Genomic DNA, 24,564 nt, shown 5'->3' with positions numbered 1-24,564 from the left:
GGCGCAGTTGAAAAAGACACCAATCGCACTTCCAGTAATACAAAAGCCCAGTTAATGGATAAAATTAAAACAGTTTTTGCGGCCCTTCCCAGGGAGACTGTAGCATCAGCTTGTTCGAGGTTCCGAAGCAGAATTGAAGCTGTGATCGATGCTAATGGTGGTTATTTTGAGTAAATCTTGTTGATAGTATTGTAATTAACTCTGCCTGTAATGTTTTTTTGTCAATTCATTAAATTTAATAGATACAAAGAAGATTTTCTTTTTCCTTACGAAACTGTCAAATTTATCCCGAACACCCTGTATATATCTTTATAGAAAGGATTTTTTTTTATTTGTTTGATTTTTATTTCTAACAATTATTTTTTTTTATTTTTGAGTGCTGAATACTTTGGCAATAGCCTCTTTTTTTTTACTATTTCTTTCAGAATCCAAAAATCACTGACTCAAGACCAAAATACAAAATAAACACATTTAATAAAACAAAAACAATATATATACACTTCAAACAACTTTACATAACTATAACTAACTACAGAATTAATTGGATCCAAGGCCTTTTAAAAATAAACTTACACTTAAGACTAGAGTAAACACTTTGTTTGCACAATGACAAAATGTTCATAAGTTTCTCAGTCTTTTCCGAAGCCCTAAGGCCCTTTTCTGAAGATATGTGACCTTATTCTTCATTTTCATAGGATCCTTTCTCATCACTCATGTAGCACACATTAATTCTTCTTGACTCAATTCTGTCCTTTTTATAGTAGAAATAATAGTTAGATCTGGCGTCCTTAAGACAGATGAAACTTCCTAATCAGAGTTTTCTCGAACATTCCTTTAGAACGTATATAGCAACTTCTTCTTTTATTCACTAATGCTTATTGACAGTCTTAACTGTCTCTCCCACTTCAAAAAATTCACAGTTCTACGATTCTCTTTTCGGAATCTACTATAAATCTTCCAATTAGCGTTTCCTTGAATATTCCTTTTAAAACAATCTATAGCAATATTTTCTTTTATTTATCAATACTTATTCCACTTTGAAACTTCATAGTTCCACGATTCCTTTTTCGGAATATACTACTAATTTTCCTCCGACTATCACATAAATACTTAAGTTCCTCCTCACCTCAATATCTGCCGGCCAACGTTCTAATTTCTTCCCGAACGCTCTCCTTGTCAGCTGTCAATCACCCATCAAACTCCTCGGCAAGCATGTGCACTCCATAAAAGTGGCAAGCGAGAAGTTAGGTATAATGGCTGACACTTAGATTATGTTAGTGACAAGAGAATATCTTCATAAAACACAAACACTTAATATTTTAAACTACTATAAAATTTTTTAAAGTAACACAACTATTCAAATCCAGTAAGTACATACATTTTTAACTGCTTTACATATCACTTTGACAAAATAATTTCAATAACAGGTACATCACAAGTGCTGACAATGCGTGTTATGAAACTAAAACTAATAAACATTTGGCCATAGTATTGCTTCCCGCAGTCACATGTGATTTTGTACACTTCTGGGAATCGTGTGACTGCGGGAAGCAATACTATGGCCAAACTGAAAAATCCATCCTCCTACGTCTAGAAGAACACCAGACATACATTGCCTACAAAAGAACTAGAGCAAGTGCCATGTCAAGCCATGTACTGTTTTCAGTAAACACAAATGATGAAGGCCGTCAACATGAGATAAACTGGACAACAACCTCAAACCTTCATGTATGCCGTGACGAGGTGGAGCGACGCATAGTCGAGTCTAAGGAAATTGTTATGGACCCTCATCACATAAATAATAACCTTAGCTATAATCTACCGGACTCATTTCGTGTGCCAATATCTGCTATCCGATATTGGCACACAGCTACAGTTCAAAGCTAACTGAATTTTATAATAGTCGTTTTATAGTGATACGATGTTTCTTATAGTGTTTACTTGCTTTCTACGTTCCCACACCTGAAGAAGTCGGACAATCCGATGAAACATGTTGCGTTTTGAATAAATTTAATTGTTATTCTAGTCTCGGTTATAGTCAGTATAAATAAATATGAACATATCCCAGTACCGAGTTAATACTACAAATTGCTATATATAAATATATATATATATATATATATATATAATAATTAATTATATATAATAATATAATAATTATAATAATTAATTGGTTTCTGGTGACCATTCGTAAAGCCGGAGTTTATTGCCTTAGAAATAATGCTATAAGTGAGAGTTACTTTTTGTAAGAAGGAATATATAAAATATAAAATTAATACTAAATTATAAGAAAATACTTTACTGGACAAAGGCCAAAGATTTACATATTTAAAAAATATCATAAGAAAAATTTTAAATAAAAAAAGATTCTTTGAAAAAAAATTAGCTCATTACTATACCACCGGGTGAATCTGCAGCCGTTGAGGTAGTAGGAGATATATTAGTTAGATCAATGCATTTTTTTTTTTTCAAAGAAGGCCTCGAGTGTCATCTGCTTTATTGACATTCACTTCTTTTCATTTAAAATAGCTTGATAGCAAGCAGAAGCATTGTTTATTTCGTTGGAAAATTTACTAAATCGTTCAAAGTCTGACTTTTGTGATTCAAAGATTGCCTGAGATTTTTCGAGAAGTTTAAATGCTTCTTCTAGGTGTTTTAAAGTAAAAAACCGGGTTGGAGCTTCATATTCGTTATCTTCTTTGTTCGTTTTCTTCTTCATTTATTTCTTGTTCCTTAATTCAAGGAGATCATTTGGTGAGAGTTCCATAGTGTGAGATTGAAGTAGCTCACTAACATCACCTTCCGAAACTTCCATTTGCAACTGGTTTGACATACCCAAGATCACTCAAGTTTCAGAATTCCCAATCTTTGTTGGGTCTTCAAAGCCTTCGAAATTATCATTAAATTGAGGACAAAGTTTATGCCATACTCCTTTCATAGTTTTTTTATAAACTTTATGCCAGGCGCTCTGCGTTATCTGAATTATGTCTAAAATGTTGAATCTCTTCCAAAACTTTTTGATAGAAAAGTTTCCATCTTTATCATTTGCTTCTATTAATATTTCAAAAATCTCTTTGAGATAATATGCTTTAAACGTCGCAATCATTCCCCGATCCAATCGTTGTAAAAGAGAAGTTGTATTTGGTGGTAAAAAGACTATTTTTACATTAGGGCAAATGCAAGCTACTGATGAGGGATGGCCAGGTGCATTTTCAGTTATCAGAAGCATTTTAAATGGAATTTGTTTTTTCTCACAATAAAGTTTCACTTCAGGAACAAAGTGATGCATAAGCCAATCTTTGAATAGGGAACCCGTGAGTTTTCCATATTACTGGGAGAGTTTTTATTTCCATTTTAATCTTCTTGGATTTTCTGATCGATGCACAAATAAGGGTTTTAACTTGCAATTGCCAGCAGCATTTCCTCCTAATATTCGAGTGATACGATCTTTTGATGCTTTAAAACCTGGCATTGAGGATTCTTCTTTTGCGATGTAAGTTCTTACGTTCGTTTCCAAAAAAAGGCTCGTCTCATCGATGTTAAAAATCTGTGATGGCGAGTAATTTCCTTCTTTAATTATTTCTTCTAATTTTTCTGGATAAGATTTTGCAGCCTCACTATCGGCGCTTCCAACTTCACCTTGTATTTTAATGCTATGCCAACCAGTCCACTTTTTATAGCAGTCAAACCACCCATTACTTGCAGCAAAAGTCTCTTTGCAGTCATCCCTTTTTTGGTCTTTCAGCATTTTAAAAATGGCAAAGTCTTTAGTACAAATCATTGCGTAGGTAATAGGCATGTTTAATTGTTAATCGCATATCCAAGCAGTTAACAGTTTTTCCATATGAGGAATTATACTGCCTGTTTCTTTATTACGCAACCATATAGATGGCATAGATTGCAAATTTTTTACTTCTTTCAAATATTTTTCTTTATCCTTTAAAATGGTGCAAACTGTAGAAGCGGCAAGAGAAAATTTCTCAGAAAGAGCTTTAACAGTGCTACCCGCTTGATGGCTGATAATAATTTCGTTTTTCTTCTCTAACATAATTGCTCTTTTTTGTTTCTTTTGCTCATTTTCTAGTTTTGCACTGTTGCTTCTTTTTGACATTTCTGGAAAAGTGAAAGGGTTATATTTAAAAAGAAAACAAGAAAAAGTCAAGTATAATTGAAGAAAACTACAAATAACACTCGCGTCGCCAAGGCTCGTGAGTGACTGAGGCTCGTTCTAACTGATCATTATGTCATTACATACTGCGTAATTCCCCGGACACATCCCTAATCTCCTTTGCCACGCACAATTTAAAATAAAAATTTCGATCCAAAATATTTGTGAAGATAAAAATTCGTAAAGTGAAAAGTACCTGTAATAAGAAAATAATAAATTAGTAATCAATATAGGATTAGCACAATAATATTTCTCATAGGGGAATAACCAAAGATCATCAGATATGTTAAATTTGGATGATGTAAAAAGGTTTCTCAGCTCTCTTTATATGAATATTCTATAAGGAATGTAATAAAGAAAGCTTGGATTTCTTTCAAAGGACTCTGTGCTTAATAGAGGTGACATATTCAGCTAAGCAGAATTGCTCAGATTTATATTACTGGATATTAGATTTATGTTCCTCATTGGGGGACAGCAGCAGCAGATGTATATGTTTGTCCAAAGTAAGACCAGATAAGCAAGGGGGAAAATTAAGTGGAAGAAACTTGTCTTTAGGTAAAAAGAAAAAAAAAAGAGAGGTTGAAATCTTCCTGATAGGAAACCATGATATTGAGAGGCCTCAGAACATCAGCAATAGTTTTATATATTCCTTTAACATAAGGGAGAGGAATCAGAGAGAGAGAGATTTCTTCTTGAGACATGGACACTTGGGAGTAAAAACTCTTAATTGCCTCGATGATAAAAGGATTGGTTGAAACCTATTTTTTTAGAAAGGCGATTTGATATTCAATTCTTGGAATAATAGATCCTCTGTAGCACATAAAGTATGAGCATGGTGCAACAAAGTTTTAATGGTTCTGATTTTTTTTACTTGGATGATGATGTGATGCAATGAAGGATATAACAATCAATATGCATTTCCAATCTGAAGGATATAACAATCAATATGCATTTCTTTCAAAATACTGAGAATTTCAAACTACTTTCAGGCTGACAAAGAATCAATAAATCTAGAAAAGCTAGATGGTTGGTTTTTCTCATAAATCTATGTTGTCTCAAAAATAAATACAATTCATTCTAAACAACTAGTTAGCAGTTCTCTGAAAGAGAACCAAGCCCTTACACAACAGTAGATTTATTATGGAACAGGTGAGAGGCTTTTGTTACATTGTCTGAATTTGAATAGACCTGATGGTCTTCAGTTATCCTTCTATGGGAAATATTATTAATTTCTAATTTGTTATTTTCTTATTTTGTGTGTGTGTGTATTATTTTTCTTATTTTTTTATTAATTGATTAGGGATTTTTATTGACCATTTTGTTTTGTTTCACTTAAGCTATGATGGCACTTTATTTTTTAATTCTTCTGTTATTTGTATTTTAATTGTTCCATTGCTCATTGTACTGAAGATGCCTTTGATACTAAGGCAAAAATTATATATCACTAAAATAGTTTACATATAAGTTTATTTCTGTCTCAAATGTGTGTAATTTGATGAAAGTCATAAGATACAAGGATTACTATTGTAATATTTGTAACAGTTTAACTAGTTATGCAAACATGATAAAAAAAAAAAAAAAGTTACTTTTCATGCATATGAGACAGCAGAGCACCAAAAACATTTCTTCCAGTGCATGTTTAATGGGTCTTATGGAAAACTCTTAAAGCATTAGACAAAAATGGATATTTGTTCCAGTACTTAAATTAAAAATTTCCAAAAAATTCAGAGGCCACGGCACTGAAGGAAGGTATATTCATTGGACCTCAAATTAGAGAAGTATTATTGACAAAGAATTCAAAAAGAGTATCACTAATACAGAACTAGAAGCTTGAAAAAATTTTTAGTGCTAATGTGTGTTTTTGGACAAAAACTGAAATTTATAAAGAACTAATTAATTAGCTTATAGCCAAAGCTAATAAGCTAATTAATTAATTAGCCTAAGGTTCAACAAAATACATAAATATATGTATTTTGTTGAAGGCTAGAATGATACTGAAGATTCGCTCCTTTCAATTTCACCTGAACTTTTGCGAATGGTGTAGTGAATTATGAAGAAGATGATCATAGAAAAATAGAATGGTAGCGTGATGGGAGATTACTTTTGGTTTCTTCAAAGAGACCAACCTTTTTCTTTGAAGCACTTATAAGCACTTAAATTTATATATATATATTTATCAAGTGTTTATTTTCTTACTTATTTTAAATATAATGAAGTGTAAGCATTTGCAGTTTAGTTGTTTATATTCATTTTATAAATTTATTGAGCAGCAACTTAGCCTAGCCAGGCATATATTTTGGTGTACTTGTAACAAAAAACTCTGAAATCTTATAAAGGAAACCTTGTGGGGATGGGAGGAGTTCCATTTTGAACTTGTGCTCTGAAATGTCTTGATTTTTTGGTTTTACCTCACACTTTATCAGAAATTAAAGCTGTTCTTTTGTAATAAGGAGAAATTAGATAACGTGCACTTACTTTTTATTCATAATATTTGTAGGTAACCAAAGAAGCTATCTTCAAAAGGAGTCAGCAAAACTTGTACAATATTTGCATTCCAGACATTTGCCTGTAGAAAAAGCAGAACTTCATGCTAAATCTTTGGAACTTCAAGAACAAATAGCATCAGAAGGTATTTATAAATATAATTTCATTCATTTTCAGTTAAACGGCCAATAAATAAATAAAAATATTGACAAGATTATTATTATTTTTTTTTTAATTTCAGATTTCAGTAAGTACCTGAAATACAGTGAAAATAGCATACTTTCAATGTGATGAGTGACATTTACAGTGATATATATATATATGTTTTTTAATTATTTATTTATTTTTTATTTTTTTTCAAGATATTGAAATAAGTGTTGATTCTCATCTCTTGTTTTAGAACGAAACTTACTTATTTGAGTAGTGCAGTACTCCTTACATTGTGGTAGTTTTGTAGATTGACCTATGTCTCTTTCAACATGATTGTATATCATGTCATACTGTAACTATTTTGACACAGTTTGAAGAAAATGGCGTGAAAAACTCAAGTAGCCTGTTCAGAGTTTCCATTCACTAGAATCCCCCATCAGTCATTGTGGCAGCCTGTATTGCTTTATAAGAACATTGAGTCAATTGCATTCCTATATAATGATGGCATATGAAGAAGACTGGTGGTCTTGTGAAGGAAGAATAGCTCTGTATTTGAATTATCACAAACTGAAAGTGGATGAGAGTATGCTGTAATACCTACAGATTGGAGAGTACACAAACTGGTGCAGAGTGTGCTTAGCGGGTTCCAAAGTGTAATCAGAACCAAAGGAAGGTCTACACAAATTTTAAGTGTGCAGTGTAAGTCTCTCTCTGTAATATGGTGCTGTCTCAGTACTTATATCAGCATAGTGTGTATGTTTATTTACATAGAATGTTGACATTTAAAAAAAAAAACACCTTATTTTTTGTTGGCAAATGATAAACTTTATGAATATACTGCTCATATATTCTGAAGATATTTTTATCCTAACATATATTCCAGTATGTGAAAAATCTGCATTTTTTCACTGATAGATAATGGGTGTAATTACACAAGAGCTTCAGGAAGTATGTTGAAAATCTAACTTAAGATTCTGTGTGTATGCTGTGGCACTCCCTTGATATCAATTAATAGTATCCACCAGCAACTGAGTTGAACTAGAAGTCATTCTATATCATATGTATGTGGATGACAAATGAATTTTAGTTATGATCACTTTCTGTCTGTGACTGATTTTTTTTCATGAAACTGCTAAGATGTTATTCAGTTGAGTTCCTTACCTATTTGTCTTGTTTCTGTCCCAGCTTAATGAAAATAAGCTTTTTTTGCAACTTAGACAAAGCTTATTTTGTGCAATAAGCTTTGTCTGAATTTGCAACTTTATTATGTTTCTGTTTAGCACAAAGCTTATTTTGTGTAATAAGCATTGTTTATACATATATGTGTGTGTGTGTGTGTGTGTGTGTGTGTGTGTGTGTGTGTGGGTATTGTAAAATCTTGTATGAAGAAAAAGTAGAACAAAATTTTTCTATACCAATTTTACTTGGAAATAACAAATTATACAAAATACTTATAATTGATTTAGCGTTTTCCTCGTGTTTTTGCTGTATTGAATCTATTAAAATATTAGAGTAAGTTGTTAAAACATTTAAGAACCACTGAAATTGTACAAACAAAGAAATAGCTCAGACAGGATTAAACATATTGACCTGAGGCTAGCAAAAATCGTGAAGGTCAATGCAGTACAGGGTTTTCTGCCAAAACTCAGCGACAACGGGGTGGCAGAGAAAACCTCCCCAAGAATATCTGGGCGGTTTAATCTGAGGCCATTCCAAGGTCGGGAGAGTAGGATAAAAGGGAGAAATCGAAGGGCCAAAGGCTCTGTCCCTGGCTGTCGTTTCTGGTCTCGCTTCGAAGAGGTTCCTGTGTCCAGCTGCTCCAAGGACGGGGGAGTCACATCCCACCAACAGAAATCCAATGATGATAGGAGGTTCGTAACTGCAGTGACGGTCTATTCCATAAGTCCCACCGCAAAGTTTCTTAACGATCTCCGAGTATGTTGTATCATCGTTGCCGTGAACTAGTGCCCAAGTGTCTCTAGGATCTAGTGTACTGAACTAGCTGGCAAGGTTGCAAGTAAGAATTTTGTAGAACTTTCCTAGATTGTGAATATTAAGGCTAAGAATGCCGATCCCATAGTTAGTCAGCATAAAGAACATTTTTTGTGAAGTCGGAAAGCCACACTTCTAATTAATTGCGAACTAATTATATACAGAGTTCAGGGAAATTTGCTAATGTTGTGTGATGAAAGGGAAATTTATTGTGAAGTTTAGTTTTGCCTAGACTCTAATCAGAGACAGATATTTTGTTATGTGTACTTTTAATCTTTGTAATTATCTTGACTTAGAATGAATAAACAGTTTTGTTTGTTAATAGCTTGCCCGATTATGCCTTACCAATGCACTGTCTCCTAAAACATAGAACCTGTTTGTCCTGAAGATAGAATAGCCACGACTGACCGATTACAAGTTTTAAACGTTGCTTGAATTAGAATTATACTTTAGAGATATTTCCGTGTTGAGCTGGATGTTTCTCTTGCATGTATGGGAAAGACATAGAATTCCTCTACATGATCTTTAATGGTGCAGTCAAAAAAACAAATATTTTTAAAGATCGGTGCAAGAGAAAGTCAGCAAGAGAAACAAGGGAATTGGTTCCAGCCGGAAGCACTCCTTGAATTTAAACTAAGTACACGTGAAAATTGGCATACTTGCGACCTTGAGGAGGGGGGGGGGGAGTAAATTATAGCCAGAGAGGATTAAGAGATTGAACTAGCTCAAGCAATTACTTAAAACTCAGTATTACGACTGATAGGGAAAAGAATATACAGGCGCAGTTCAAGGGTTTGATGATAAGTAATTAAATAAATAATAATTACAAGTACATAAATATACATATAAAAAATATGAAAGAAAAGAGTTATTATCATTACAGTATATATATGAATATGTGTGTATATATATGTGTGAAGAATGACATTGTAAACAATTTTATACAGACATGTGTATACATGCACCTCCCTCATTCCAATCACTAACGACAAGGAATATCGACAGCTACTCTCCATAATTTAAGAAAAAAAATATGTGGAAATCATCATCATCATTAAATTCCTGATATATACCCTCAGGATATGATAGTACTACATTAAAAATGTACATCATTACTAACTTCCTATCTACAATTTTCCTCCAAATCAGTCTGCTAAATGTCGACTAAAATGTTATCAGGTGTTATGTTTCTGTCTTCTAAGGCACTTTTTACTGTATCAATCCATCTATACCTTTGGGTCTTTATCCTGCCAACCTGGCAGAGAACACTTGTTTTGCTAATCTTTTCTCTCCCATTCTGTTTAAGTGACCGTACCACCTGAGATTAGCTCTGCTAATGCATTCCTGGATGCTGACAATATCAAGTTCTTTCCTAATATCCTCGTTTTTAATATGATATTGTCATTGATGCCATCTGTTCATACCCCTGATCTTTCTCAGAACTCTCATATCTGCAGTCTCTAGTCTTTGGTCAAGTGTTTTACTTCTAATCTAGCTCTCAAATCCATAAGTTAAAATTGGTTTAAACATTGTCTTATATACAGCTAATTTAGTGTTTTGGCTAATTTCTCTCTTATTCCATATAAATTTATTCAGTTGACTTCCTACCAGACCAGCTTTGCTGAGTCTGTTGTCTATTTCCATATTTAACTTACCATCTTCACTAAAAATCGTGCTTAAGTAGCTGAAATGTTTTACTTATTCTATAAGTTCTCCATTCACAATGCAGTTTATAATTTCAATGTTTCTTCCTATTTTCATTGTCTTTGTCTTTTTAATACTGGCGTTCATACCATATCTATTACAACAGTTATTCAATTTAGTCATGGATTCTTACAGACTTGTAGCAGATTTATTTAGAAGTATAACATCATCCACATAAAGCAAAGATTAACACCTCCAATTTTGGTATCAGGTTTAATACTACTTTCCTTCATAATGTGATCCATATAGATAATGAATAAGAGAGGGGATAATGTACATCCTTGTCTGACACCAGATTTAACATTAAACCATCTTCCTGTACTTCCTTCAGTTCTAACTGCTGACTTACAACTCAAATAAAGACTAAGTATTGCTTGATATAATGCCCATTGACACCATATAACTGTAGCATATTGAATAGCTTCTCTCTTGGCACCTTGTTATATGCCTTTTTCATATCTACAAAACTTAAATAGAGATCTCTGTTATATTCCCATGATTTCTCAGCTATCTGTTGTAAAGTGAAAATCTGATCCTGACAGCCTCTTTTTGGCCTGGTTCCAGCTTGTTCTTAACCAAGCTTCTCTTCCACAATCCTTCTCAACCGTTTTTCATGTATACTTGCATATATCTTACCAAGAAAACTCAGTAATGAAATGCCTCTGTAATTCTCACATTCAGTTTTATTTCCTTTTTATATATGGGTACTATGAAAGCTCTACTCCAATCATCTGGAATTCGTCCCTGTGCATTCCTTCTGAACTGTGCAGTGCAGCCACTGTATGACTTTTACACCTCCATACTTGAGCATTTCTGGTTGAATATCATCTACCCCTATTGCCTTTCCTGATTGCATGCCTGGTCAGTGTTTTTTACCACTGTGCTGTCATCACTGCTTGTTTCATTTAGCAAAGTAATTACTCCATACTTCAAGGATATCTTTTTCTCCTGTTTTCATGTCACCTTTATCATCTCTAATTCCTTTTACAGCACTCTTTCCTCCATTTCTGAGCTTCTTCAACAACTTCCAGAATATTTTGCCACCTTCTTGATATTTATTTTCTGTGTTCTTATCAAAGTCCTCCCATAACTTTTGTTTAGCCAGTTTTACACAGTGTTTAGTTTTCTTACATTTGTCTCTGTATTCTCTAAGAGCACAAGCTGACTTATTTGCCAGGAACTTTTGATATGCTTTCTTCTTTTCCTTCACTGCCTCTTTAAATTTCTGTGTCCACCATGGAGTTCTGATTTTTCTATCCTTGCACACAACCTCACCACATACCTCTCTGGCTGAGTCAATCAGTGTTTTCTTCAAGGCTTGCCACTGAATCTCCAAAGTTTGGTTCTTGCTCTCAAACTCTTTCATTTTTTCTTGAATAATATTTGTGTATTTTGCTCTATAGTTCACATCTGAGAGTTGCTCAACTTTTATTCTCTTTAAAACGTTCTTACATATTCTTCTTTTCAATATGAAATTCATTTTTATCCTGCTCAAGACTAAATGGTGATCACTTCCAATTTCAAATCCTCTGTACACTCTGGTGTCCTGCACCAGGCAGAAAACCTCACTATCAACAATAACATATTCAATGAGACTTTTCTTATTCCTTGCCTCTTCTCCCCATGTGAATTTGTGCACATTTTTATGTTGGAACATTGTGTTAGTAATGACCAGTCCATGTCGTGAGAAGAAATCCAACAGGTATTTGCCATTATTATTAGCTTTGCTCTTTCTCCAAATTTTCCCAAAATATTTTTGTATTTCCTCCTTTGCTATTTAGATCCCCAACAAGGACTAACTTTTCTTTTTTCATTGTGTCAGTTGCTTTCTCTAAAGCCTCAAAAAATTCCTCCACTTCTACCTTAGTAGAACCTTCTGTGGGACCATTGGCACAAATAAGTCTCATTGTCCAGTTACCCACTCTCATATTTGCCCACATCACTCTACTTGAGACTGCCTGCCATTCAAGAAGATTAGCCTCATATTTAGTGTTGAATACTATGGCTACTCCTTTTCCTTGATTGTCATTGCCTGAATATAAGATTTTGTATTTATTGCTCAGAAAGATCTCACCAGTTTTTGTCTTTATTGTTTCAGTCACCCCTATTATGTCGATCTGGTACTTATCCAATTCCTCAGCTAGCTCCATTTCTTTGCCATTCAGGTTCTTATGTTGTTAGTACTGATATTGAACTCTGGTGAGTTGGGTAAGTTTTTGGATTTGTTCCAGTGACTGACTTTTTGCTGTTTGCCCTGATTCCCTGGCGAAAACAACTGAGGCCTTATTTAAACGGGCGATGCCCCAGCCAGCATGAAATTCTGTCATGTTGTACCATTATTTGAAATTTTGGTTTAAGCCAATAAGAATACAATTCGGTTGGCTAAATCCCAAATTGCCAGCCCATCTTCATCCGTTCAGTATTCAGGTAGATACCTAACAGTGTGCACCACGAGAAGGTGAGGATTGGACATTAGGTCAGAAACCCTGGTCGGTTCTCTGCATTCCTTTGAAGGCTATGTGGAAGTCTCCTCTCAGTTATATAGCTTTGACCCTTAAGCACCCAAAAATATGTGGGAAGTACTTTGAAAATAGCAGCATATCAGTTATTCTCAACTGATCATATATCTGTTTATTTTTTAATGAAACTGCTTTATTTTGTGATTAATTTTATGGACGTCTCAGTCCATGTTGTTCCATAGCATTCAGATTTTCCACTATTTTTTCTCTCTTTAAGCTATCTACTCCCAGCTGTTCTTTCTAGCATTTTCTGTTACCAGTCAGTGTATGCTGTGTGAACCTTATGTGAATTGCACCAGTCCAGTCACATATATTTTTTACGTGTTGTTCCATAGCATTCAGATTTTCCACTGTTTTTTCTCTCTTTAAGCTATCTATTCCCAGCTGTTATTTCTAGCATTTTACTCCAGTGCTTGCCAATACTACTGTTAACATGTGACTTTGCTATAGGTAAATAACTTCTTATAACTTTCTAAAATATTATCGTTTTGTGCTTCCTTATTTTTCTGTCTTGTGTCTGAAATCCTCCACATGTTAAAGGAATTTACTTGTGATTTTGGAATTGCTCTGCTACAATATCAACAAATAGTTGATATTGTAGCAGAGCACTGACATAAATTACACACATCATTCTAAATAATTAGATTAATTTCTTGGCCTCCTTCTGTATTATTAGCTACAGTCAACTCTCAGGATAGCAAACTTGTTGGAACTACAGGAATATTGTTTTAGAGTTGTTTGCTTTAGTGAATTTATTTTATAGAACTATATCGCTCAGGCTTTGGTTATGTTTTTTTTTTTTTTTTTTCCAGTAGCTTGTTAATAGTGAGAAAGTTTGTTATAGTGGTGTTTGCTGTAGTGAGAGTTGACTGTATTTAATAATATAGTATATTACAATAAAATAGGTTTTTATAAATAAATAATTAGCATACTCCTTGTTTTATTGCGCCTTTTATGCACGCAGTATTTGTGAAGAGGCTAAGAAAAATTGTGGCGAAGAAAGCCGAGTTCACACAAAATAAGGAATGTAAGGATCAGATTTTCATTTTAAGAAAAATAGTTGAGAAATCATGGAATGTAACAAGTTGTAAAAGTTGCTCTATTTCATGTATTGTAACGTTTCTCTATATTATTATGCTGTCTTCTGTTTATTATGTTGTCGGCTGCGCCTTTGTAATGCTTTGTCTATCATAGTTGCTATCTCTACCTATATAATGTGATTCACTCACTCGTACAAAGTTTATTCTACCTTCTGCACTTCCTGTCATATGCCTAAGAGTACTGGAAATTTATTTGTTTAGACTGTGCCACCAGCATTCTTTTCTCAGCATAAGACTTGGTAATACGTCCAGCAGACTTCTTTCTCTCTCTAATATAAACTCCTTTCAGTCAATTATCATACACAGTTGTAGTTCACTTGCACTTAATATCGTTTCTAATATCTTACTTGCTTCTAATATCCTAATTGTTTCCTGCTTACAGGCCCGAGTTTATTTAGAAACAGTGCATTGTAAATCAAAGATCAGGCAGCACTCTATTGTCATATAATAAACAGATTTATTTACACTAAGGCAAAAATTACACAACTTGTACAATAGGGAGGTTACTCCTTCTACCTATTCGTTAAAGCTAACTATTAAACTTCCTTTTCAATTCTTGACAATTATGTAATATAGAGTATTCTTTCACTTTCCTGCTTATTGAATAAAATTCTTATCTATTCATAAGGACATTTAACTTGCTATACTAAGCTATTACAAATATGTACTCCAATAACTATTAAGCCAATAAATAACTTCCTCATAGACACTGCTTATTCTTAACTTCTTATGTTATCAGTCCACTATGAACAGTTCTCCTAGATTACATAAAAAAACATAGAACACATAAAAGGAACAAACTCACATAATCTCTGGCATCTTTGTCGTGCACTTATTCTTGGTTCCGTTCTAGGGTTCTAAACCTTTCTTCTGTCTTGGGGTTTGGATTTCTTCCTACAGTATCTCATATCACCGGCGTCTCATCTAGTTGTTGGCGGGGTTTTGAACTCAGATTCTCTGGCACTCATGGGCGAGGGGATCCAACGTATGGAATGTTTGCATTCTTCTCCAGCACTGAAGACTGTTCCTCAGGCAATAGCTTCCGACGACCTTCCGCTTATAACGTCATAGATCTAGACAGCTCTCTGGCTTCCGGTGGACCGGCATCCTTCTCTTCCTTCCAACCTCTGGTGTGACCTAGCCGTATAGTCATGTCCTCAGTGGTCGACTGCCGATGTCAATGTTCTCCTCGACACCCTTTTATTTCTCCTTCTCCGGGACCTTGTGTGAAGGGTTGAGACCTCCGAAGAATTCGGCATGACTCCTTGATCTACTATTAAAACCGACCATTTCTTTCTTCTCCTAGTGCACTTCAAAAATTCGATTCGTCGGACAGTGGAACCTTTTTTGATCCGTGCTGACCCTTTTAATGATGGCCTTGAAGGTGGGCATACACAGAGCTGTAAACAAAGGGCTTCCTATGCACTTAGTTAGAACAATAACATACAGTTTCCAGTGACACAGCATTTTGTTGTTACTAATTTTGGGCATTCTTTGTTTACTACATTTGAGCAGGTAAATTTTCCATCGGACTATATACATTCTTTATACAAAGGTTATTTTTATAACACAATCTTTTGAGATGTGACCTTTGTAAAAGTTGATGTAAAGTACTTGTAAAATTCTAAGCTACATCAAATTTTATAAAGTATCTATACTTAAGTTTTTGAATTTGAGTCAAGTCTGTATTTAAGTTGTAAGTCAGCAGTTAGAATTGAAGGAAGTACAGGAAGATGGATTGATGTAAAATCAGGTGCAAGAAAATGGCACTAAACTTGATATCCCTGATTCTGATATCGGAATTAATGCCACTTTCTTTTATAATGTGATCTATAAAGATGATCAATAAGAGTAGAGATAATACCCCTGTCTTGCACCTGATTCTGCATCACTCCATCTTCCTGTACTTCCTTCAGTTCTAACTGCTGACTTACAAACCTTACATATAGACTTAACTCAAATTCAAAAACTTAAGTACAGAATACCTGTTGTATTCCATGATTTTTCAACTGTTTTTCTTAAAATGAAAATGTGATCCTTATAACTGTTATGTGACAAAGAAAGCTGTTAACTCAGCTTTCTTTGCCACAATTTTTCTTAGATTTTCTCTTCACAAATATTGCTTGCATACATTTTACTTGAACATCCAGTAAGGTCACATTTTATTTCTCTATTTTTTCATTTTATTTATTTATTTATTTTTTTATAGAGAGAAACTGTGACAGCTCTGCTCCAACATCTGCAGGAGGATCAGAAGACATAATCCTTCTGATCTCGCCTTCTCAGTTATGCAGTGTAGTCACTGTAAAACTTTTACAGTGACTATACTGCATAGTTATTTAAGAGTATAACAACATGCAAATGAAGTTATACTCTTAAATAAATCCAGAACAGGTCTGCAGGATTCCTCAATTAACTTGAATAAATGCTGTAACAAATCATAAAAATCAGCAGTGAAAGAAACATTGAAAACATCAACTGCATCCTGAATAAGGAAGCTGTGGAACAAATAAAACATTTCTTCTATTTATGCACAGTTTTAAGTGAAGATGTGAAATTAAATATGGAAATAGACAATAGAATAAGGAAAGGTGGTATGGTATCTGAATAAATGTATATGAAATGAAGAAAAAATTAGTCAGAACACTAAAGTGGCAGTTAACAAGACAGTCTTCAAACCAATTTTAACTTATGGATTTGAGAAGAGTTGGAATAAAATAAAGCAGTTAATCAAAGGCAAGACAGATATGAAAAAATAGAGGAACAAATAGATAGCATTGATGCCAGGATCATATTTTAAATTAAGTTATTACAAAATAATTTGACATTGTTAACATTCAGAAATATGTGAGCTGTAGTCACTTCAACAGAATAGGAATGCAAAAGTTAGCAGAAGAAGTGTTTGGTGCTAGGAAAAAGACAAATAGAAAGACTAAGATGTCTTTCCTGGGTGAATTGATGCAGTTAGAAGATGAAATTATAAGATTGAGAATATTGGAGTCCTGACAGATTAGATTAATTTGGAAGAAGATTGTTGATAGTAGATAGTCATAATGTAAACTTAATTGTGTAGTGCTGTCAAAGCATCCTGTACATCCCTTGATGGGTACACAGAAGTAATATGATGATGGCATACACATTCATTGTTTCTGTATTATCATAGTATATAAAATATCTATGTTCTTTTGTCCGTTTGTTAAGGTTAGGTTACTAGTGGTGTACCACAGAATCAATCCTTGGTCCATTATTATTCAGTCTTTACATTAATAACATTGGGAAGTGTGTCCCAATTTATGATTATTAGGCTTTCAACTATCCTTACATGTGAAACTCTACTTGTCTTTATCCAAATCTTATCTATATTCGAGATATCACCCAAATACAAATATTCAAGCTTCTTCTCCCCTTAGCATCCCTAAATATTTATTTTATACTGCGCCTTTCAGGACATTTAGTTTAAGATATAAAATTCAAAAACAAGGAGCAATTACCAAAATATATCTGAGCGTGAAACTAATATGCAGTCGTTACCTTTATCTCGTAACTTAACAAAATTTCCTCTCCCCCTCACACATGATTAGGTTTGTACATTGTTACAAGTGGTGCATTGAGCGGTAATCTCAGACAACTGTATTTTCAAGGAACAAAAGTTTATTGAACTCTTAAACATGATACAATTCATTCTTTATCAAATAAAACTCAATTCAATACTAAGAATATATAATACAAATTAACACTAGCTAAACACAAGTATTTAGGTTAAGATCATATATAAGAATTTTGATCATATTGCCATAACAGATTCTATATATACAAACATGTATAATTCTTGAACCAGTTGACCTTTTTTGTCTAACCCCTTACTGATCTGATCATGCTATAATTCTGTATTTTCTAGGACATATATATTCAGTTACTCTAATTTTCTTACTAAGACAATATGGATTAAATTTATCCTTTTGCTGAGCAAATACACACTTTTGACCTTTAAAACTCTCTTAAATAAAATACAATGTACATGCATAAATCTCTAGGCACATGAATACTTATTAATGTAAATAACAAGCTCATTTTCATTCTAGTCTGACATGTACTCAAGTCCTAGTATAATTCTTATTAATCCCTTCAACTGTTTAGTAATTGAACAATGATTACAGTTACATGTGATTTGAATTGACATGAGTTTTTACAGTACCCTTTGACTTGGGTCTTCTACACTGGTCTCTACCTTTTTCCGATTGCACCTTCCTAAGACGAACTCTTCTATAACTTATCAAATAACCTAAGGTCTTTTGGCACTAAGATGGGCTTTCACAATCTTTACCCTACATGCTTCAATTAAGGACATACATAGGATCATCTATTCTATGGCTGTGAAACTCACCATGTGGGCACTGACTTTTTTATAGATTTTTTCTTCTCGTTACGATCACTGGATGATGAAACACTCTGACATTATCTTCCTTCCTTTTAACTAAGTGGCGTCCCTCATTTCTTACAACAGGAACACGGAATCGAAATCCCGCATGCTTTGTTTCCTTATTGTGTCGGACAGAGAAAACTCCTAATCCGTCACTCAGGAAAACCGCGTGAGACCTAAACGAAGACTCGTGAAGAAAACTCTGAGAAAAAATGCCTCGTGGGGAGTCCTAACCCTTTTATACGATGACCCTACGGCACCTTCTTCAATTTCTTTTCTTGCCCCCTTACTGGAGTCAATTTCACTGACCAATTAGAGTGGCATTTTTCTGCCAAAACATCATGCGGTCCGCGTGCACGCGACTGACACGTGACGAAGTCTCAATTCAGGAATTATGACCTTGAGCTTTGGTTTTTGTTTAAGCTAACCTCTATGTCATCTATACTAAATTAATTTTCTAAGAATTAATTCTAATCTTTAATCTCTTATTTCAAGTGTAAAAACTAGCCTCTCACATACAAAATCCTATGACTAATCTTCTTTGTTTTACTTAACCTTATTTTATCATATCACAACTGTAATAAAATTCCCTTCTTTTTTTTTATTTAGTTCAACAAACAATTTCAGCTATTTATTAGCTTATTATCTCTTTTTATTTTATTAGCTTATTAGCTCTTTATATTTAAGTAATTTCAGCTATATTTTTCACTTGGATGCAAGCATATTTTTCTTTCTTTTTATTTTTTGTATTCATTACTTTTAAAGGCTCTTAACGATATCTGCTTAGGAACAAGCTTACTTACTTACTTAGTTATCTATACAGGGTTTTTATTTCTTCTCTTGTTACATCATAATAACTGAAATTTTCACATTCTTAAGTTATCAGGTTGTAACAGAAGGAATTGAAAGGTGACATTATTGTTTGCTGTTGATGATGAAAAGATAGCTGAGGTAACCAGGAATGCAGTTGATATGCAGTACTTGCAGAATGATTTGAATAGGCTGGAATTATGGGCACGTGAAAAAAATTGCTGTCAGTTCAATGTTAGTAAATATAAAGTTATGCACTTTGGTTTAATGAAATATCCAATGTCATGTTATATTGGTGGAATTATGCTAGAAGAAACTGATGAAACTAGAAGACTAGGACTACTGGGATATTAGTAGATAAGAAATTAAAGTTCAAGGGCCACATGGTATAGATTGCAAATACAACTCAGGTAATTGCAGTGCTGAACTGAACCTTGACATGTAAAGATTAGGAAGTCATTTTGCCTCTTTAACCTTGATAGGAGATAGGCTGAGTTATTTCGATGTAAGTAAAACATTATATTTCCTTAAATTAGATATAGATGTATTTTTGGTGTGACACCTGTGCATAGCAGAACAATGGCAGCCAAGATGTCTTTGTTGGGAGAACTACATTTGCTTAATTTTCTGCAATGTAAATTTTGTGAGATATACTCATCTCGAAAGTTGACATATTTGTGGAAGGAGTGCAAAACTGGTGAGAGAGTGTGTAAGAAATACTTTGAATTAAAGATGCCAAGAAATTATATTCTTGGTTTATCCAAGTGTAAGCAAATAAAGCTTGCACGTGAAGTAATTTCATGACTGGGCTACTTGTACATAGAGTCTAATGACCTCACATAAATTGGCTTGGTATTCCATAATGCAATGCACATATCTTTACAGACATGTATAATGCTATGCATTATGGGAAGGCCCGCTACCCAGATCAGTTTCAACCTTTATTGAGATCTCATCAGTGGGAGCCAGGCCCAGAAATGATACAAAGGTTGAAGTAATGCAGAAGGCATTGATGTGAAATCATTAGCCTCTAATTGCAAGTAGCCGAATCATGTGAAATTACTTCATATGCAAACTTTGTTAGCTTACACTTGCATAAAGGATGAAACCAAGAATATAATTTCTTGGCATCTTTAATTTATAGTATAACCAAGTGAAAAAACTTTCAAAAAATAAATGCTTTGAAAGTGAATATGGAGAGAACAAATTACATTATAGTAGAGTAGAAACTATTGATACAAGATCATAAAATATAAATGTCACAATAATACTGAAAATGTAGTGGCAGAAATTCAGCAGAATGCAGAAGACTTGAATAAAAAAAATTTGCACTCTTGCATGTAGTCCTTCATAGGACAAAGTGTGAGATTGAAAGGCTGCAGAAAGAGCAAGAGTTTAGTCAAACTGAGAACAGAAAAAAACAAGAGGTCCGAAGCCAAATAAAAAGAAAATTGTAAGATTAATTTAGAGAATGAGCATAAACAATTAATTATTATTGGCAGTTCTGTGATAAGGGAATTCTTTATGAAAGCATTACAAAATCTTGTTTCACTGGTACAAAAATCAATAATATTAGTAATGCTGTCAGAATGCAGAAAGGGAAAGAATTAATTGCTTTGGTTGGAACCAGTGACCTCAGAGGTGTGAAATGTACAAGGGAGGATGTCAAAGAGTTGTTGAAAGAAGCAAAAAAAAAAAAAAAGAGCAATAGGATAAAGTTTGTGAATCTGCTACCACGCTGTGATAGAGGTGAACTGAGAAGGAGAATGATGATAGCTAATAAATCACTATGCAGGTTGTGCAGAAGGGATGATGTAGAGTTTGTGGACGTATGGGGGGGGTGAGTTTGATGAATGAAAAGATTTGCACCATACTAATGGATCGTGCTTAAATGGATTCAGAAATAGGTATCTGGAGAGAGCTTTATTCACAGAGTGTGGAAGCTCAGAGTCAGGAAAACTAAAGAAATTATGGCAGATGCAGACGATTTTGTGTGAAGGCACCCATGAAGCAAATGAGTGTGAGAATGACCAAGAAGTGATGAATCTAGTCTCTCAAGCAAAAATATCTAAAAGAATAAAGGTGGTCGGGGGCTTACAGGGATGTTGCAGTTTCTATGTACTAATGCCAAAAGTATCAGAAACAAGAGGGAGGAGAGTTTTTAGCATTCATTAGTGCAAACATGCCAAATGTTATAGGCATTAATGAGACTTGGCTAACAGCAGATGATGTAGTTACAGGAATAGAATGTGATAGATTTAGTATTTTCAGAGAGGATAGAGTAGACAGGACAGAGGTGGAGTGGGGGTACTGCTGATGATAGCAAATGAAATGTAGCCAATAAGAGTAGAATCAGTCATGTAGATGGCAGTTCTTTTGAGTCAGTCTGGTGTGAGATTGAGACCAATAGGACAAAATATAAAATTGGTTGCTGCTATAGGCCAGGAGGTGCAAGGGATGATGTAGAAGACATGCATCAGCAGATTAGTACAATGAGCAAGTTGAGTAATTATTATGGAGGACTTCAACTTCAGAGACATACCGGGTGATTCTAAAATAACGTCAAGTGTTCAGAGCCCTCTAACGAGTAATGTATTGGATGAAACACACCAATATTCAGTAGACGTACAGAGTGGAACATGGGGATTCGATTTAACGAGAAAAAAAAAGTTCCAAAAGTCGCCAACAGGGGAAATTTTGGTGCTGCCAAATTAATTTTAGTAGTTGTGACTAATGAATGACTAAGTGGCAAATGAGAGACAGCACACATCAATTTCATGACGTTTATTGTTAATTACAAATGAGGTTCAATATGACCACCATTCTGATGTTCCAGGAACTGCATACGGTGCACGATATTTTCCACAGTGGCTTGCAGCATATCAGAATTAATTTGTCTCACATGTAACGTTATTCGATCTTTCAAAGTTGGAATATCGGGTACATGTCCTTGATACACAATGCTTTTAAAAAATCCCCACAGCCAAAAGTCACAAGGATTGAGATCAGGTGATCTCGGTGGCCATGGCATGGGAAATGCATGATTAATGATTCTTCTGTCAGAGAAATGTTGTCGCAAAACATGCTGTACCTGACGTCCGATGTGGGGTGGTGCACCATCCTACATGAAGATGGTTGAATCGAGACATCCTCTTTGCTGCAGTTGTGGAACCACAAAGTTCTGTAGCATATTGGCATACCTGTTAGCATTGATGGAACAGTTCACTGGTCCATTTTGGCGATTTTCCTCATAAAAAGTATGGACCGATGATAAAAGATGCCATAAATCCACACCACACTGTGACTTTGGGTGAGTGGATAGGCATCTGCAGACACACGTGCAGATCAGTTGCAGCCGAAATGCAACAGTTGCATGTGTTAATATCACCGTTCAAATAAATGTGCGCTTTGTCACTCCATAAAATCTGCCATGTCCATGCATCATCCACTTCCATGCATGCTAAGAATCTCAAAGATAAGTCGATTCGTGTGGTCACATCAGGGTGCAATTCTTGAACATGGCTGATTTTATAGGGGTAAAACTTCAACATCTGATGTAGGATTTTCCACACCGTTGTGTATGCGATGTCCGTTTGCCAGTATATTGCTCGTGCACTGCTGGAACCCTGCGCATTCATCATCTCCTGTTCCACAATAGCAGTTGCAACTTGTTCAATGTGTTGGTGATTGATTGGTTTGCATCCTCTGCCTACTTGCACTGCTCGAGTTCCAGTAGTTTCAAATCGCCGAATCAGTTTTCGTAAGTTTGTTATGCTAATTGGTCCTTTTCGTGAATTTTTCATATGCCGAAAATCACGAAGGCAAGCACTGGCATTATTGTTCCGCTGATAATAGAGTTTAGCTAACAAAGCACGCTCGCGTAAGGTAAGAGGCATCGAAAAGCAGTTTGTCTACGAATGATAAGAAATCTCACAGGCTTTCCTTCTATTGCATGATCGCTCACAAGAAATGCGATAATGCAAATTAATGCATTTTATTTGGTAAACAGCACCAAAATTTCCCCTGTTGGCTACTTTTGGTACTTTTTTTTTCCGTTAAGTCGAATCCCCATGTTCCACTGTATGTCTACCGAATATTGGTGTGTTTCGTCCAATACATTACTCGCTAGAGGGCTCGGAACACCTCCCGTTATTTTATAATCACCCAGTATATTGGAAGGAAATGCAATATATCATATGCTTACTGAGGGATAATTACATGAAAAAGAAGAATGTAGCAGAGAGAACTTGGGATATGGAGAGTGTTGGATCTTGTTGGATCAGAAGAGCTATCCATAACTAAGTTGGTTATGCCTCCAATTGATCATGTGAAAAGTGACCATGTGATCTTGACTTGGGAGGTAACATAACATGTGGAAATTCTAGTTAAGAAAAGGTATATGTGGAACTATAAGGCAGGTGATTATGATACACTTAGGAAGCAGCTTGATGCACTACCAAGACTTAAAGATTTGAAAGAGAAGGATGTTCACAGTGCATGGGAAATAGTCAATGGATATGTGCAAAAAACAATATCACACTGTATACCCTAGGTCAGGAGGTTAAATTGGGTAGGAGTTAGATGAATGAGTAGCATCATTAAGCATGAACTCCAAAAAAACAGAAAATGTTGTGGAGGGTATGTAAGCAGAAAGATGACCAGCTAATACAAGGATCAGTCAAGAAAGGTGACCAGCATAGTAAGGAAGGCAAAATCAGATTATGAGAAGAAATTAGCTGAGCGGGCAATAGGAAATCCCCAAAAGTTTTTTTATGTGGCAAGTAGGAGGAAGAATGATTATGGAAAGATAACTTTAATGAGTGCAAATGGTAGAGCAGTAACAATGTCAAATGAAATTGTTGAGCTAGTGAGTGATCATTTTGCAAGGGTATATAATATAAGTTAAGATATTGTTATGACAGAGGCAACAGGGACTGATGTGAGAACAGAGGTTGATGAATTGGAGGTACTTAGTATATTGCAGAATCTGAATGCAAATACAGCTGTGGGACTGGATGGGATGTTAAGATAACTAACTGTCAATTTTTAGGGAAAGACAATGTATAATGTATACTTCCTATATTTCGGTAATGTTACATTACCATCTTCAGGGAACATAAAATTAATGATATGTGCATGCAGGCACTAACATTGAACAAATATGGCTGAAGACAACAACTGAAGTTGTTGTCTTCAGCCTAAAGTCCTAAAAGGTGC

General features: G+C 34.6%; 1 protein-coding gene across 1 annotated transcript in view; it reads left to right on the top strand.

The window, feature by feature from the left end:
• The window catches only part of LOC150100621 (ribosome assembly protein METTL17, mitochondrial), a 256,639-nt gene that overhangs the window by 19,389 nt on the left and 212,686 nt on the right, over window positions 1-24,564 (top strand). The window contains exon 3 of the mRNA XM_090401843.1: window positions 6,666-6,797. Coding sequence (XP_090257969.1) covers window positions 6,666-6,797 — 132 coding nt within the window. The remainder of the gene's footprint in view (window positions 1-6,665; window positions 6,798-24,564) is intronic.

The sequence above is a fragment of the Typopeltis vanoorti genome, chromosome 12, assembly GCF_054136105.1.
Source record: "Typopeltis vanoorti isolate ZY-2024b chromosome 12, IOZ_Tvanoo_1.0, whole genome shotgun sequence".
Taxonomy (NCBI): domain Eukaryota; kingdom Metazoa; phylum Arthropoda; class Arachnida; order Uropygi; family Thelyphonidae; genus Typopeltis; species Typopeltis vanoorti.
The sequence above is the reverse complement of the archived record's forward strand: the minus strand, read 5'-3'. Positions and strand labels throughout refer to the sequence as shown.